The sequence below is a fragment of the Pangasianodon hypophthalmus genome, chromosome 16 (genome assembly GCF_027358585.1).
Source record: "Pangasianodon hypophthalmus isolate fPanHyp1 chromosome 16, fPanHyp1.pri, whole genome shotgun sequence".
NCBI lineage: Eukaryota > Metazoa > Chordata > Actinopteri > Siluriformes > Pangasiidae > Pangasianodon > Pangasianodon hypophthalmus.
Genome location: NC_069725.1, coordinates 16,008,622 through 16,027,703, shown reverse-complemented (window position 1 = coordinate 16,027,703; position 19,082 = coordinate 16,008,622). Strand labels below are relative to the sequence as shown.

At 38.0% G+C, this 19,082-nt stretch overlaps 1 protein-coding gene across 1 annotated transcript in view; it reads right to left on the bottom strand.

Annotated features, from left to right (window-relative positions):
- Positions 1-8,024: 8,024 nt before the first annotated feature.
- The window catches only part of prpf6 (PRP6 pre-mRNA processing factor 6 homolog (S. cerevisiae)), a 47,542-nt gene continuing 36,484 nt past the window's right edge, over positions 8,025-19,082 (bottom strand). Inside the window, exons 15-21 of the mRNA XM_026921436.3 lie at positions 16,601-16,720; positions 15,219-15,395; positions 13,375-13,508; positions 13,160-13,251; positions 10,347-10,461; positions 10,025-10,151; positions 8,025-8,656 (exon numbers count right to left, since the gene is read on the bottom strand). Of these exons, the coding sequence (XP_026777237.1) occupies positions 8,504-8,656; positions 10,025-10,151; positions 10,347-10,461; positions 13,160-13,251; positions 13,375-13,508; positions 15,219-15,395; positions 16,601-16,720 (918 nt within the window). The 3' untranslated portion in view covers positions 8,025-8,503. The remainder of the gene's footprint in view (positions 8,657-10,024; positions 10,152-10,346; positions 10,462-13,159; positions 13,252-13,374; positions 13,509-15,218; positions 15,396-16,600; positions 16,721-19,082) is intronic.

Here is a 19,082-nt window from a genome sequence, read left to right as displayed (position 1 = left end):
TGCCAAATCAAGCAAAAGCACTATGTCAGCCATAGTTGGTCCTTTTTATAGTAAACCAATTTACTAGATTTTTGTGCAATCTTGGTGAGCAGAAAAGCATCTCGGCATGCACAAAACATCGATTCTTGAGGTGGATGGGTTGAAGTTCCCCTCCTGTCAGCCAAGAACAGAAATCTAAAGCTATCATGGGCATAGGCTCACCAAGACTGGGCAGTTGAAGATTAGAAGAAAAAAAATAACACCTGTCCAGTTTCACAGTTGAAAATTCTATTCTTTTGTCACGGAGATGTATTCAGAGCAGTATTTCTCTGAAGCCCTTGATAAAACCCATGGAAGAAGGGTCGCAATGTCTCGTCACAGGGTTTTCAAGCATGGGTTTTCAAACACACTTCTCCACCAACCATTCAGTGTTTGCCTGAAGGCTAGTTGACACAGCACCATAGATATGCAGTTAGACTCTCAGAGGACTGCACATAGGTACATCTCTATATCATGGCACAGACGTGCAACCATGATGCGCTTCATCATAGAAGTGTAAATCAGACCTTAACCCTGGTTGCATTTATTAGGTTTTGTTGAGGGGCAACATAGACAGGAGCTCAGGGTAGTGATTCACTGTGGCTATCCAGTCCGTGTCCTCTGCCTGATTTGGCATGCATATGCATGCCATTTTTGAGCATGCACACATTTTATTATGCTTTACAACACTACTTCAGCTATACCATGCATTTAACATCATTTTATGACATTACAGCACATTTTGTGACATTTGGTAATAAACAGACTGGGTAAAACCAATGAATTAACTTAGGATATCTATAACTGTTTCTTATAAGATATTTATGTGGTAGAAGCTACATGGAACAGAGATGATTTATCTGAAGTAAGTGTCTGAACCCTTCAAAAAATATTGTAACTCTATTAGGAATAGGATCAATTAAAACAGCAAACTCTGTTTTAGTAACTGGAACTTTTTATTGATTTAAAACCTGAACGAAAACATATTTGGCCTTTTGTATTAAACAGCTGAGAAATTAATACAATATTGTATTTAAGCCAATTTTGGAATTTTTATATTGATTATCTTGGTTATTCCAACTAAAATTATGAGTACTGATCATGGATAAAGGCATTTGTTTATGGAAATTGGATAGCTTAATCAGTAGTTGTGATTGCATGTTGTAATTACATAAGAAAACAATTGAAAATACGACATTGGATATAATATTCCATATTAACGGTCCATTAGGTAAGATTGGTCTTTTTCCCCTCCAAATTAAATCTCTGATGGTTAAGTGGGTGAGGCCAATATTTGAATGAATGCTGACTAATGTTAGCGTTTTACGGACCCTTGCACATGACATGCAGGTTTAAAAAAAAAAAAAAAAAAAAAAAAAACTATATCGTGGCCACAAATTAATAATTAATTCCCATGACTTATTAATATGTGAACAAGTTTTATTAATTCGTTCCCACGCTTTCCTAAAACGTTCCCTCATTATAGGTAAATCATGGCCACGTTGTACCAATTTGTTCCCTTGTTTTAGGTAAATGCATTCTTTCTTTAATTTGTACTCTTGCTCCTCCTTGTGAAACAGGCTACTTCCTCGTTACAGGCCACTCCCCCTTGAAGCCTTGCTTTATGCTCGTGAATGGTATGTTAATAAACCTCATTATCAGTTTGCTAAACAGAATTTTGAGAATGAATAACAAATTACAACACCTTTGTTTAGTACACTCTTCAGTAGAAGTGAATGAATACAGCAACTGATGTAGTGTATTTGTGCTACAAGGGTTTGTAATTTGTAATCATAAATTGCTTCCTGTACAACTCAATTTCAAATCAAGTTTCTTCTCTATACTACACTAAATCTTGAAGTGCCAACACTGCACCAAAAGCTCCAGAATGTATTTGTTTAATTGTACTTGGATCTTGATCGAGTTAATTTTCCCGTATTTTAGGAGTCATTTAACATCAACATGGATGCTCAGAGATTTCTTAAACATTCTGCAACATTGATGAAGTGATTCAGAAGCTTTAAGATGAAAATGTAATGTATTTTTCTATTATTTATATATTTTTAAATATAATTATATATATATATATATATATATATATATATATATATATATATATATATATATATATATATATATATATATATATATATATACACACACAAATATAAATTAACTAGATGTGGTCTATGTATGTATATATGTATATATATATGTTGTAGCTACAAAATGTTGAATCTTGTTATGTAAACACTTGTAAGACAAATTTTTCTGCTAACCTTTAACAAGTTGGTGACAAACAATTAAGACATATAATTTAATTTAAAGTGAAAAACAAAATGTAAATACTTGCCAAGCATCCTGTCCTGATTCTAAATATGACCCTACACACAAAACGGTGAACAGTGACATTACAAAACAAATGTATGCTGTGTAATTTCAGATTATCAAATAAACAAGAATATATGTAGGATTACAGGCATGAAATATACAAATATAAATTTAAATTACAAGAATTTACCCAATGTACAAGACTGTGCAATTGGCCTAAAAATTATCACGTAGTTAAATCTTCAGTCAGTGGAACAGTATTGTCCTCCAAACCCCACACCCCCTTATGCGGTGAGCGTTCCAAACACCCTGTAAGGCATTTAACTTCTCCTATTAAAGAAACATGAACAATTAACACAGAAATTGTTTGAATAGTGTACAAATTTCATTCACTGATAATATCAAAGTAGGGACCCAGGGACCCGATCTCTGTCCAGTGAAATTTGCTAGCTGCGTTATAAGAATAGGTATAGTCATTATTTTGCATAGCTGTTAATAGGAATTGCAAGTACTCAACCTTATAGGTGCATATTGGTTCGAGCAAGCCATCCTTCAAGTTTTTTTTTTAATTTGTTTACAAAGACTCTGCAAAAAGTATTACCAGGATGAATGACATGAATGAGAACTGCGATAGAGCTTTGTCCAAAAAAATCTCTGGTGAATGAAACTGTAATGTAATGTAACTGCGTTCTGCTGCTCTCCTGTCCTTGCCGTTTCTCCTCAAATACTGCTAAATATCTCTCACCACCACATTCTCTGCGCCCATGTCAGTTTGCACAAGCCTGGGGCACCCTTCAAAGCACTCAACAGTTTCAACAAAGTAGTCCCAATAACTCATGGGTCGCTGTTGGTGAAAGCAGCCCTTAGTCAAATAATTTTATGAGAAAATCCGTCAGTGCAGCCATTTATGCATTTTCCATAGGGTTTCAGTTTGTTGTATGAGTCTATAAAGTTAGGTCCTTGTGCAAAATACTGCCTCCGTCTCAAGTGTCAGCTCTGGTGAGCCTGGGAGTTAACGGGGTCAAGCACAGAGAGAATGCTCCTTACTTCTTTTCTGAAATGAATACCATGTTGCAAACACTTTGTATACATTCACCGATATCCATGGTCTTTTCCAGGGCCTTGCAGCTGATCAACAATGAAGTCAATACCCAAGTCACCACATTAGCTGCGTTTACATGGACACTAATAATCTGATCGTAATTGGACTAGAAGCGCAATCAGATTTAAAAAGTCACATGTAAACACGTCAATCAGAATGAATTGGCCAAAACCGATTAAAATTTCATTCAGATCATAAGGGGTGGTTTAAACCTTTTCTAATCCGATGGAGAGGACATGTAAACACTTCATCGGATTGAAAATGAAACCAGATAGTTCTGCGCATATGCAATGACGTACAAATCACGTAATGACGTATGACGCACGGCTGTCAGCGGTATTGGGGCTCTGACCGTAGCCTCACCAGGTGCCATGTTCCCATGGCAAGGGAGTGGCTGCTAGTATCTGCATGTTGGAACGGCGGGAAACATGTATTCGTGCACTGTGCGCATGTCAGAAGATCAAATCCGATTCTGTCATGTAAACGCGCATATCATCCCAATTACTTTACTCAGCGTTCTTGTAAACACTGCGATCGGATTAATCAATCTGATTACATCACTACACAGTTAAAGAACGATGGCTTCATAAACTTGCGGGCATGAATCGGTAAAAACATGGCCACAACTTACCTAAAACGAGGGAACGAGTTATTAAAGTATGCTCATATATTAATTAGTTGTGGGAACGAATTCTTAATTCGTGGCCACCGTATTTTGTTTTTTACCCGCATTTCACGTGTGGGGCTGCGTAGCATTTAGCTTTTAACCCCTCGGTCACTCAAGCGCTTAAAACCCCAGTGCTAGCACTAAAACACACGAAATACGGCTCATTATGATTAATGACGATTAAATTTCCATATCCTGAGTAACTTACCATGTTACACAGGTACTCTGCTACAGCAGCTAGAATCGGAGCTCCGTGTCTCCAGTGTGCCATTGAAGATGTTTCCATTTTAGCAACTAGCTTTTTACCCACTCGGCCATAGCCATATAAGTTACAGCACTAGAAATCAGCGAAATTTGACTCGTACTGATTTGTTAGGATGGTCAAGCGTACCTCTGCTACCCTGTCATTTATTTATTAAGTTCTCAGCAATTTTCAGCTACAACTAATTACTATTAGTAATGTTAGCATAGCTACATAGTCATCTAACATTACATGCATTTCACTGTAGTTAACCCACAGCATTTCCTTTCCCAATTCTCTAAATGATAAAACCTCATCTACTGGATTCATTACGTAAAGAAAGCCACTGAAACAGTTCAAAGCTTTATCAAGACTGTTTTTACAGACCTCTCGAGGAGGAACACTGTTAACTCTATGTCCAGTTTAATTCCTTCATCGATAATAATACTTATAATTTGACAATAAATAAATAAATAAATAATAATTAAAAAATCGATCTTTAAGCCACAATCCAAAGCATAAATTTGGTGACCAAATCACTAGGGCTCATGTCTGTGTTACTGACCATTTACAGCTACGAAAACAGGAAAAGACAGAAAACATTTAGCCCAGGTCAAAGCTAATAAAGACTGCAATAAAATAATATAAAGCAGTGCGTCTGTCTAACATTACTTTCAGGACATATGTTACATACTCGGCAATCATCTGCTGGCCACAAAACAGTTTTGTAAATCTTTCCTAGTCTGGCAAGTTTGATCACAGTGAAAATCTTTCTTACTGACACCCATCATAAACTTGTCTTAGTTATAATGTGACCTTGATTGAAGTTGATTTTACAAGATAAAACTTAGTAATGCCAGTTTCATTCTAATCACGGCAATGTTATGATTAGCATTGGAAAGAAGCACTGCTGAGTAGATATTAACTAGCTGGTGGTTCATTCTCAATACAGCAGACTGAGGTAGTATGTGTGACACTCCTCAAAGTGCATCAGGCATTCCAGCACTGATACCACAATTTTCAGAGTGGAGAATATGAAAAAAAGTGTCCCTATCATCTAGTGTATTACTATATTTTACTAAATAGTAATAATGTAACAATATGACCAAGCCATCTTTTTTGCAGGAAATATGAAAAACAAACAAAAAAACCACCCATCCTCATCATTAAAATGACAAACATTTAAAGCAAGAATGTTTGGGTGGAATTTAAATTTCATTATTAAATAGCTATATAATCAACACAACTTAATCATCAGTGGGTAATATCTACTAGGTTTTTACACTATCCATTAGTATCTTAAGAATCTTAATCACTAATAATAATAATATAATAAAAATGACAATGGCAAACCTCTATGCTACAGAATAGTAAAGTAGGTGATTTTCAAGTATACAAAATACATTATCCAAAGATGTACTTATGCTCACACAGATGTATAACCTACCGTAGTTCATCCATGATTGGATATGCAACAGTGAAAATCACTTGCTCTCAAAACCAGCAGGGAGTGCTCCTTATCATTTTAGAGCCACCAACAGCACAAAAGAGCCATTAAAACCACCACATTACAGAAAGCCAAAACAGCACACTTAACTGCATTTTTAAATAATTTAATAACTTTTGCTGCATTTTCTGTGATGTCATATGATGTGGGGTAATTTCCAGCTTGAACAACAACAGTCAGAATGATGTAAAAAGTAAAAAGCACTTGTATAGTGGCAAAATGTGACCCAGTTGGCATTCCATTTACTAGCTATTACAGCCAGAACTAATAACACTGAGTACTTTGCTGTTACCGAGTCATAATTGGTTGATAACATGTGGCTACTGCTTGTAATTTGCATAAAGCTAAAATCAGCTCAACCTTTTCACTGCTCACAATTATGCAATCCCATGACTCTCCAAAAATGAAAGGGCACAAAAATGTTGCATAACAATGTACCATAATGTCATCTGGTAATGTGAACAGGTGTTTAGGGATCTTTGGAATGTCAATAGTTTGTAAACACTTCCATCTCTGTACTTAGAACCTTCTTTGAAAAGAAACCATATGTTGAAAAATTCTACATAGAAACTTTAAGGATTCCCCAGACTGATGCTCTGGTTTCCTCAGACTGTAAAACATCCATCAAAGTACCTGTTTCTTCAAACACCTACAATGACACAAATACCCCCTACTGGCATTAAGGATCCCCCCCCAAATTCATGCTTGGATTGCACACGAAGTATACACACTATGTAACGTCTGCCAACAACGTACAAGCATTTTGACTATTTTCATGCACTGCTGTCTGTTTTTGGCAGTGACCAGTCTTACAGAATGACCCATTTTGTCCAGTTACCTGCAGGAAATACAACATCCCCTCATATCAAACAAATGCTTCAGAATTGCCTTTTAACCATTTAAAGGTAATTTAATTGCAGCTTAGATTTTGTATCACAGAATGAGAAATTCCATCTTGCAATTCCACAAGACGACAGAAGATTAAAATTAATTCCTTGCCAGAGTCTTTCTGCAGTTCTGTCTGATGAACAGGACAAATCTGACCACAATTTCAGACAGCATCTTTTTTGCTGGCCCTTACTGAGGCATGCAAACATCTGCGTCAGGCTGTAGATGGAGCGCCTAATGTGAGGCACCAGGAACTACAATGAGAGTATACGCATAACCTTATAATTACCCTTATCAAATAATGGCAGCTACATGGGCAAAACAAAGAAGCCACATGAAAACTCCAAGATACTACATAGATTTAGTATCTCAGAGAAATAAGATATAGGCTATGCAGGGTTTGCGATGTGTCAGATGAGTTTACCTTCTTGGAAGGGCGATTCTTTCCTTTTAGGGGAGGGGAAAAAAAAAAAAAAAAACATGACCTTGCACATTCTTTAGGATAACAAATTGTGTGGAGTATTCCAGCAGATGGCAGCAATCGATCATGCACGATAAAACACCAGCATATTTAAGAAAAAAGAAAGTTATACTGTCTAATGGCAATTATGTAGCTATAATTTCAAAATGGGCGAACTACGCAAACTAACACGTACCAGACTTTTGAGCTAAACAAAGGTCAGGGTCCTGTAGTTGGAGAGGATCACGGCGTAAACAACTCTGAGGAGAATCATGACAGTGAGCCAGAAAACAGGCCTCTAAACACTCGGCAGGAAGATGCCCTGCCTTTGATCTAGTGAACGACAGGTGCCTTTGGCTTCACACTACTGATGAGCTCGGTACACGCATTTACTGGCTTTGCGGATGAATCTTGTGCTTCAAAGGTCTGACGCAGAAAAGTGAATGAATAAGGCACTGTCCATAAAGTGTAGGCATTTTGGCAAGCACTATCTTCATTTGTCTTAAGTTTTCTTCCTTACATTGCCAAATTCCCCAGCGCGACTCAGGTTTCCCCAGTCGTCATGGATTAGTGGTAGCATGCTTAAGGTTACACCAGGATGCCAGACGGATCAAGCCGAGTAAACTTCCACGATCAATCACTTCATTTTTCTTTCAGTTTCAATGGTGACATTTAAGGACTAGTTGCTGTGCAGACGATGGCCACAGAAGAAAAGAAAAAAAAAAAAGAAAAAAAAAAAAAACAGCCGTGTACAGTCGCCTGCGTAGTTTTACCCAAACGTTCAACATACTACTATTCAGCAAACATATATGAAGCTGTTTGCCTTTATTTTACTCACATTTATTATAGTTAACATATCAGCAATTTAACAGACAGTTTGCACATTGCAAATTCACTCAATTACTTAATACTGTAAAATGTGGTAGGCTGACAAATAGTGAATTCAGGGCTGCACTTCACCTGCCTCGGATCATTTATTGGGCAACTTGCAGGAAATGCTCAGATGATAAAAGCAGGCAAACTGAACTTGGCAAACGCCAAAAGATGAGAGTGAATACTCCCATATCTAAATACCAGTCTTATTTTATAGTTATTTCTGAAGTGTCTGTTAGTACTTGCATAGAAACACTACACCTGGATCTGTCTAGAAAACACCAAAAAAAAAAAAAAAGAAAAAAAAAATATATAAAAACACTCTACGCTCACATAAAAAAAAAAAACCCTGAAAGCTCTAGGATTTTCATTAAAATAATTGCAAAAGAAGATGCACAAGTACAATTTAAGAGACTTCAGAAGGTGTTCTTGATCTTGGCAGCCACAAGAACCAGGATCTCTCCAATCTTTTTCTGCCAGTTGAGAATGTGTTTGGATTCAGTACACCACAACTCTCCATGCCGGGGTTCGGAGTTCTCACAGCGTTTCTTCACCTCCTCCTGCTGCTCCTGTAGGATGTGACGAGACAGCAGAGATTTCAAGACGCCTGTATTAGTGAGGACTCGATCACCTAATTACATGTTTGCTGGCATGGCCAGATCATGAGTAGAGAAATTTGAGAATAGTTCAGGAAATCTGAATGAAGTTTTGATCTAGTCTCATCCTAGCTATAATGTTAAGTATTACCCTAGATATCGGCAAAAGTTCAAATACATTAAATTCCACAAATATGTGAGCACATGTTGAATAAATAGAAGTTAGAGATGCAATACAATGGGGGGTTTAAATAAAATGTGTGAAAATCAGTTTTGCACAAATTCTTTCCAGTGTGGGTGGTGAAAGTATTGCCGGGGGGGGGTTGCAAGTGGGAGTTTATGTGGTGGTAGAAATGCATTAACTCATCTCCACTTGTCTGTGCGGGCTGTTTGGAACAGGTTTTTTTTTTTTTTTTTTTTTTAAACTCTGTTTTACTACTGCTAGATCAATCAGGTAACAAGCAAGTTATCAGAACAGGAGCAGATCCTGTCAAAGCTTTCCAAGCTGGTGGTACTGACCTTTGTGGATCAGTGGTGTAAGGCACTACCAAAGAACATATCTAAACAGTATCAAGCACACAAAATATGTGAATGCATCTGTACATTTTTTCCCCCCACACAGTTGAAACCACTTGTGAATTTTATATGTAAGCAAGCACTAAAAAAATTCTACATAGTACATTTGTGAATATCATTTTACAAAATCTTTTCAAATTTTTTTCATACTAAATTGTTGACCAGCAGACCAACAATAAACTCCAATAATTGTTGCAATTAATTCTGTTACATGGAACCTTTCTTAACCAACACATATTTTGATAGGTCCTACGTCCCGCACTAAGATTAAAAAGCGCTGAGCCAACTGAGCAAATAAGATTCCATACCGATATGACCAAAACTGAAGTTATATCCACATTTGTGTTAAATTTAACAAATCAGAGGTACTGTGCCTCTGAAAAACATCTTTGACGATCAAGGATGAGAAATAGAGATTAATATGCTGCTATTCTACAACCCTCTCACAGAATAACTGTTGAATAAGAGCAGGATCTCAGATGCTGTACTAATGACACTTGTAGGAAAAAAACTGAAGACATTATATAGTAAAACCTCTAAACCCATTTCATTACTTAAAAAAAAAATATATATATATATGAATCAATGTATATATTTCAATCAGTAAACAATCAGTATTGTGGGCATTCCATTTCAAATATTCTTTCTCTCCAAAAATAGCTTGTGGTTTCATTGGCCTAGGTGCATTTGTTTTAGCCACACCAATACTGCAAATCTTCTAATCAGGTGCATAACAGACATGGACTGAAGTCTACATAGATTTACCTCTGTACCATGTTGTAGCTCAAATTTGTAGAAAAACGCCCAGGCATCACCCAGGTCTGGCTCAATCTTCACTGTGCGCAGGAACCATTCTCTCGCTTTGGTTATCTTTCTCTCACTCCAGAATAACCTATGGATCACAAACCATGGGAGCCTCTTTAAAATTAGGCATAGCATGAAGCAAGGCCAAAATCTGTTACGATTTGAAAGAGTATCAGCATCATCTGCTAAATTCATCATGCAAGGGTCTCTTTTCAGTGCAATGATTACACTGCAGTTTCAGGGTTTTTTTTGGGAGTCAGGCAGGTATGATATGGAGTCTTACTTTGCAACAGCCAGTAAAACATGGGGATCATGCTCGCATTTCTTCAGCGCATCAACACTCTTGGTCTTTCTCTGTGGTCTAGCCTCCAAGAACACAGCTTCGGCCCAAAGGATTCCTGTTAGAGTAGGCAAAGGGCATCTTTGGGTACTTTCAGTTATGCAGCATTTAGTCAGTTTGAATCAAACCCTGGTGTGTTTCCCCCTTTGGTGAGAACACAGGACTCGCACTAAGGTACAAACTAAAACAGCAAGAGACCATCTAGTGAGGTTCTCTCAGTGTAGTTCCAACTGACTTCTAGCATCGGTCAATTAAATTGAAGAGAGACCCAACTACAGGAAGTCAACCAAACATGCTGTGTATTTTAGCAGCCAGCATTTTTCTACAGATGTAAGCTGTTAAACAGAGCTGCAGTGACTTTTGAGGAGTCCTGGATATTTGGACTGATGAACAAAAAGAAAAAAAAAAAAATGGTGGCTGTAGACATGAAATGTAATTTGTTATTTATATAATTATCTAGTAATTTATTGAGTGCTAGCTCCATGTCCTCTGTGCTCAGGTGATTGTTATTTCTAACGTGCACTTGGCAAAGGTTTGTTTACTAGTGCTGTAAAATTTGCTTTATATTGGACATTTGCTACATATTTGAGATTCTCTTTTCTATGTCTCAAGAAATAAATGGAAAAAAAAAAAAGATTAAAGATTCTCACTCTGGATTGGTCAGAGAACCAACTAAACTAATATTTTAAAATGTTATCCTGTTAAATCTCACTGAAAATAATCTCAGTAAGGGTCCATTAAGAGACAGTCTGAAAAGGGCATAGACAACTATGTAAGGTTTTGCGCCTAGACTATGCAGGATGTGCGACATATTGTAGTATTAGTGTATGGGTGCAATACAGTGGGAATTATGACTCTCAAAGAAATTACAAAAATAAGTATCATAATAGTGAAACTGCAGAAACTAATGTTTGAGATTGTGCTTGTAGTAAAATCAAGAACAGGAATAGATCATTAAAAAAAACAAATATAATTAAAATTTTGAAGATTGTACTAGTTAACTAGTGGGATGTAGGACTTACTATAAATGCAATATTACATATAGGTCTTACAGTAAAAGCACAATAGTACACCGGATCAGCCATAACATTAAGACCACCTGCCTAATGTTGTGTAGGTCCAGGCCAGCACACCCCGCAGATGTTCGATTGGATTGAGATCTGGGGAATTTGGAGGCCAGGTCAACACCTTGAACTCTCATGTTCCTCGAACCATTCCTGAACAATTTTTATAGTGCAGCAGGGTGCATTATCCTGCCGAAAGAGGTGACTTCCATTAGGGAATACCATTGCCATGGGGTGTACCTGGTTGTGTAGGTGGTATGTGTCAAAATAGCATCCAAATGAATGCCAGGACCCAAAGTTTCTCAGCAGAACATTGCCCAGAGCATCACACTGCCTCCGCTGGGTTGCCTTCTTCCTATAGTGCATGCTAGTGCCATCTCTTCCCCAGGTAAACGATGCACACGCACCGGCCTTGCAAATGATGTAAAAGAAAATGTGATTCATCGGACCAGGCCACCTTCTTCCATTGCGCCATGGTCCAGTTCTGATGCTCACCTGTCCATTGTAGGCACTTTTGGCAGTGGACAGAGGTTACAATGGGCACTCTGACAGGTCTGTGGCTACACAGCCCCATACGCAGCAAGCTGCGATGCACTGTGTTCTGACACCTTTAGTGTCAGACTAAAGGGCATTTAGCAACTTGACCACTGCAGCTTTGTCTTGGCTGTATGCTTCTGGTAGCTGCTGTGCTCAAAGGTGAACCTTCACCCCAGTCTGAGGTTGTGCACACTTCAGAGCAGGTGTTCAAGGACCTCGCTGTATTTGGCTGCATTCATCCATCCCTCACTTCTGATCAGTTTCCCCATCCCTGCTGCTGAGAAGCACCCCCATAGCCTGAGTTTTCTATTCCATAGCAGATCCATAGGGATGGTAGTAGCCAGTAGTGCTTGGAGACATTGCGCCAAGAGTACAACCTAAAAAGTTCAAGTTTTTTCTCATCAGACCAGAGAATGTTTTTCCTCATGCCCTCATAGTCCTTTAAGAGCCTGCCATATGCCTAGAGTAGCTTCTGTCTAGCCACTCTACCATAAAGGCCTGATGGATGGAGTATTTCTGAGATGGCTGTCCTTCCAGCAGGTTAGCAGGTCCTCTCAACTCTGACAAGGACTTCTGAAGATCTGTTAAGAGTGGCCTTTGGGTTCTTTGTCACCTCCCTGACCAAGGCCCTTCTAACCCAGTTATTCAGTTTGGCCAGAAAGCCAGCTCTAGGAAGAATCCTGGTGGTTCCAAACTTCAATTTTACAATGGAGCCCACTGTGCTTCCTGGCAACATTCAAAGCATTAGAAATGGTTTTATACCCTTGTCCATATCTTGAAACACAGCCATTGTCTTGACACACTTTGATCTCAAGTCTATGGAGAGTGCCTTGGAATCCGTGGCTTGGTTTTTGGTCAAACATACACTGTAAATTGTGGGACCTTATACACACACACACACACACGTGCCTTTCTAAATCATGTCCGATCAACTGAAACAAACATGTATCCTATTAGATATCTAATTTAAGATTTCATTGCTGTACTTATACTGTAACACTCGTTATTTTTCACTTGTAGTGAGTCAAAAAAGTCCACTGTACTGTATTCTAAAGGACTAATAGGTGTGAAAGCATCATTAGAGAATGTAATATCAGCTGCAGAATGTGAGAAGTGATTCCAGCAATAAATGGGAAAAAAATGGTCCCAGCCAACCTGAGTTGGGACACTCCTGTAAGGCTTTAGCCATGAGTGTGTTGGCAATGTTCTTTAGGCCTGCTCTGTACTCCAGCCGAACTGATTCTAACCTAGGAGATGGGAAAGGAGATTGACAGTTACACAGTGCTAGATGCGCTCCCATCTAAATATCTCCCAAGTTTTAAGCAAATTTTGTGAGAAGTGTAGACCCAAGAATAAAAGAAATATCTTACCATAGCTCTGGGGTCTGTGGGTTCTTGAGCCGCGATTTCTCCAAGATAGCACGAGCACGTGTGAGCTGGCCCGCTCTCTCCTCCAGACGCGCCAGTAGTAACCACAGAGGCATAGAGTGGGGACACTTCTTCAGCTGACCAACAAATACACAGGAAGTAAGTCTCAACGATTAATCGATTTTGAACTGAAAACCACCACCACATTAGGTGCCATTTAACCCGATGTGTACGCAACCCCTTAAATAACAAAACATGAAAGTAGACTGGGAATGTAAGGTCTAGCTTGACTCCACAAATGTGATACATAGCCTAGCTGACCTACGAGAGGACGAGTTGCTGCCATCACGTGAAAGAAGCAAGTGCTAGTTAGCAGCAAAGGAGGCTAGCAGTAGTGAGTCTGGTCCTAAAAGTGAATGTGAGTCTAACGAAACAAGTGAAGCCGTCCTTACAGACAAACGAAACTGCACATCAAATGTCTGGAAAAATTTTGGCTTCAGAAGACAGACACCCTTCAAAAGAAGGTGATTTGCAAAACGTAACACCACAAACTCATACCAGCATCTCAGTCGGGACCACAAATTGCAGCATGATGAATGCTTTCCAGAGCACCGCCTCAAGCTGTTAAGCAGCCCATAATCACTCACGTGTTTGAAAGCATCACACCATATGAGAGGAACTCATGCCGACACAAAGAAATAATGGGTGCCATCGCAAAGTTCATAGCACAAGATCTCATGCCAATTTACAACATGTCCAATACTGGCTTTCAAAACCTGACACACATTGCTAAAATTATTTGTTTGTATGCAGTTTTTTTTTATTTTCTTAGCATAAAAAGCAAAAATAGAACAAAAAAAATGTTAAATAAATATAAAAAAAAAAAATGTTAAATCGAAAATGCAATGCTGCCAAAACAATTTTTTTCCTGAATCGTATATCCCTAACAAAGAGTTGCCTGATTTACATTTTAATTGCCCTCCCTTGTCCCCGTTGCTCTTTTGGTCTCTTCACCTCTCCCTAAAATGTGAATACAGGATGTGAAAAAAGGAAACAAAGACAGGAGTCACAGAAGGCAAACATATTTGCCAAAAAAAAAAAAAAAAAAAAACAAAAAACACAACACTGCTGAAGCTTCACTTTAAAGTGAAGTAATTAAATGAAAACATGTTACCCTGATGCAACATCTGTCCCTGGCCATAATGGATACATACGGTTTAAAAAAGGACTAAATTTCCTGAGTGGTGCAACACAAAGGCATTTGCCCTATCGACGAGAAATCACAAGGTCGACATCACATCACCAAAACAACAATATACCCACGGTGCAGCATGGTGGTGGCAACATCATGCTTTAGGGCTGCTTTTCTTCAGCCAGAACTGGGGCTTTTATCAAGGTGGAAGGGAATCATGAATAGCTACAAATACCAGTTGATTTTAATACAAAACATTCAGGTGTCTGCTAGTAAGCTGAAGTAGAACTTTTCAGCATGCCAGTGACCCAGACCATACATCCAAATCAACAATGTAATGGCTTAACCAAAAGATCAATGTTTTTGAATGGCCTAGCCAGAGCCCAGACCTGAATCCAGCAATGTTTTTGCAAGAAAGAGTGGGAAAATATTGCCAGGACAAGATGTAGCATGCTGATAGACTCTTACCAAAAAAGACTGGGTGGTGTGACAAAATGAAAAGATGCTTCAACAAAGTATTACTTTAGGTATACTTTGCATGATACATTTATGTTATTGGTAACTGAAATGTTGATCAATCACAACTTGAAACACTATAGTAATATTAAGCAATAATTTTATAAGATTGTCTATGCTCCCTCATTCCAATATTTACCCCCTGGTTGTAGGCATCTCGGGCTTTGTCCATGTTCTCGGACTGCTCCTCAATCTGGCCTTTCATCATCCAGAGCTTGGGGAAATCCTCATAGTGCCTCAAGGCCTCAGAGCAGAGTTCTTGGGCTACGACAATGTTTCCCAGTACCCACTCCAACTTCACAGACTTCATAAAGACCTGCACAAAGAGGTAAAGCAGCTCTGCTTATAACACACCTGGGCCCACATTTATCTACGGCATGTAAACACAAATCCGCAAATTTTGTAAATTGTCGTCAATTTTGTGCATAACTGTATAAAGATTGTGGGCTTGTCTGTATCTAAAATGCTATGCACACAAAATGGCGACAAACATTCTCACTAACTTTCAGTAACTGCTTTATCCTGCCGGATATCTTGCGTGACAGTAACCCTTTAGCCTATCCCAAAAACACCCGCAGGGCACAATACACACACATTCAGATAAATTGCTCCCTTGCATGAATGATTATCTTAAACCAATTCACCTGTTGTCATGTTTTTGGGAGAACCTGGAAGCAATCCATGTGAACACATGGAGAATATGCACAGAACCTCTGCATAGACAGTAACCTGAGCTCAGGACTGAACTAGGGGCCCTGGAGCTCTGAGGGGCAACACTACCTGCTGCACTTCACACAAAATTTTAGTTCCTTTGTATGAACCAGATACAAAGGAAAAAAAATAAAATGTAGCGACAGCTTTGAAAATAATTTTCATACTGCTGCCAAGCATCCAAGTTACATTTTGATGGGGTGAGAACTGCCTTTATGCTGAAACCATTACCTGGAGCAAGGACCTTTTCTAGCACTTTATGCCACCCACCACATCATTAGGAGAGACAGGGAACTAATGCTCTTTACCTTGGCCCTAGAAATGAGAAAAACCTTAATCTTCTACAAGCAATCAGGTCTAAAACACTTCTGAGTAGTAAAACATTAACTAACTCCATGAGCAAGAGAACAATTATTAAAAGATCCAAGTTGATGGTTTATTTAAAAATGGGCAGACAAACACACCAAACACCACTTTTAATAAAGAGAACAAGCACTAGCTACTCAAATACTCGAGTTAATCATTCTCACTGAGACTTGACAATGTTGAATCCCATCACTGTGTGTTAAGAATTGGCGCTTTATTAATAGATGTCTGTAACCTTAGTTATACAAGGTGGGAAATAAATCACAGTTTGACTAAATCACCAAAGCACAGCTATTAACCTCTTGGAATTATGCACATGATGAAAAGTGAGGGGAAAAACTAAAGTATGGGTGAATATACTGAGGAGGAAGCCTTCACCACAGCTTCTCAAATCATAACCTTTCTGGACCTGGCTAAAATTGAAATTTGTTCTTGGTCACTCACCCTGGCAGTGGGAGCACTGCTACGGGCTTTTGCAAGCAGTCTGCGGGCTCTCTCATACTCATTATTCTCTGACTCCAGCTTCACAGCAGCCAGCCAAATCTCTTCACTGTTGGGGTTGGCCTGGAACAACATGGGTTTACGCTCATAACTAGGACAAAAGTAGGTATAAGGGAATAGAGAAAAGCTCATCTAAAGAAAATTAAAAACAAAAAGGGAAACTCATCATAAAACAGTACTAAATTACATCACGTTTGACAGCCGAAATCAGTCTCCAATATTATTGCTGCATTAAAACATGGATCTTTCTGTGGTGCTCTGCCCGAAGATTAAGTAATAATTAAAAAAATATAACTAATAATAATAGTAATGTGGCAGGGCCGCAAATTTTCTTCAATGCTTTAGGATTGGGATTTTATCTGATAAGATAATAGACTGTGGCTATAAAGCCTCCTTATAGTGTATAAGTAAGTTTACATAAGGGAAAATAAAGCATACTCTCTATGTGGTAACAAAACTACACATCAAGAAATGTTTTTGATGGGTTCATATAAGATCATTTCCATTGTATGAACCAGTTTCCAGATATAAGAAGAAAATTACAAACAAAGGAAAACCCATCACAAAACTATGAAATTACATTAAGTTTCAAAAGCTGAAATCAAACTCTTTAAATTGCAATACTATATTAATAGTAAACAAGTTACCTCCCTGGAGAGCAATTTGGGTCATTATCAATAGACATTTCCCAAAGACAAATATACACCAATTACACTCTTTACATATGATTAAAACTTATTACATTTATGATACAACTTTTTGTGTAGAAAAGTGTTTATATAAACACTTGGTCTATTAGAGCTCTTCAGGGATCCAGTCAATGGACGTAAGAACTATGGAATTCTTGGAGGAAGGTTTCTAGTTTTAACCATAAATGTCCTCCTGTTATTTGCATAAAGGTAACATGACTGGCAAGCATAATCATAAGCACAAACAAATTCCAAATAAAAATATAGCTGCAAGTAGTGATTAACAGGCCCAAGCACCAAGGGCACAGCAGTGTTTGTTTCAATAGAAACTATTAGCATATGGATGTTATTATGCCACATCACAGTAGTTAGAAAAGGGCAAAAATGTATAATGATAAATATTGCCTTTTTACCTGAAGGTTTCCAGAAATGCTGGGATTAACAATTGTTCTAGGGTCTGGTCCTGGTGATTCACTTCCCCGCAGAGATTACTTCCAACACACCTGGCTCTAACATTCAGGCCCTCCTCTGAGGCATTGCTTAACATAGGTTATTCAAATTATGCTAGTACATCACATGGCATCATGCGCACACAGTTTATCATAAGGATAAGGTATTTAAAATTAGGGTTGGAATTAAACAATCCAGGGAGGTAGATCACCAGGACAAGGCTTGGGCACAAAACACAAAATTTGTGCAAAACATACAATTTAGGATGCAAGTATTTTTAGACTAATGAAAATATTTTACAGGTAGTTTTGTGCAAGTGCACATCAGAGTGGACATATTTAGAGTGAATATAAAAAGTCTACAAGCCCCTGTTAAAATGGCAGATTTTTGTGATGTAAAAAAATGAAACCATGTCAGAACCTTTTTCGCTTTTATTGTGAAATTGCAACATATAAATATAACTGCAAGCAGCAATTATCAGGGTTCAACACTGTAGGGCCTTTAAGGAAATGCATAAAAGATAAAGCTAAGATATAAGCAGATATGAGAAGCACCTAAAACAGAGAAAAAGCAAGATAATTAAGAAATATGGTAATTTACCATAAAGAAATAGCAGTTTTAAACATTTAAACTGTTGTAGCACCATCTACTGTCCAATCTCCATTAAATTTTGCATGCTTCTTAAGAATCATATGTTGTAGGTCCTTACAGTGGTGGATTTTCCTTTAGGAGTTACTGATTTCTGGGTACACTAAGCCACTCATTTGTTAAAAAAATAACCTTATCACTATCTAAATAAAAAAGTTCAACATTTTTTTTTATTAACTATTGACTTACAGAGTCCAGAGAATTGTACTACACTGGTTTTGTTTTGATAGAGTAAAAAACCTACGAGAAGTCCACAAAAGCTTTTTTTTTTTTTTTTTTTTTTTAAATAAATAATCAAATATTTAATGAACAATTTCATTGACACCAGTGGTACAAGTGCAAGTTTAGACAGGTCTCAATATGATGTGAGCCAAATTTGGTGAAGATTGGACAAAATTTGGAGGAGTAACAAAAAGGGCAGTTAGATGAAAGCATTTCCAGCATGTTATTGTAACTTTTGACCAGTAAGTGGAGCTATCACAAAATTTGTTGTATAGCCTTAGGGCACGGTCCTGAAGATGCCTACCAAGTTTTGTGTCAGTGTGCAAAGTCGTTGCTGAGATGCTGCCAAACAGGAAGTGAGGCTGTGTCAGTCAGATTCGCTGGACCATTATGAAACTTCAAAATTCTTTTGATAA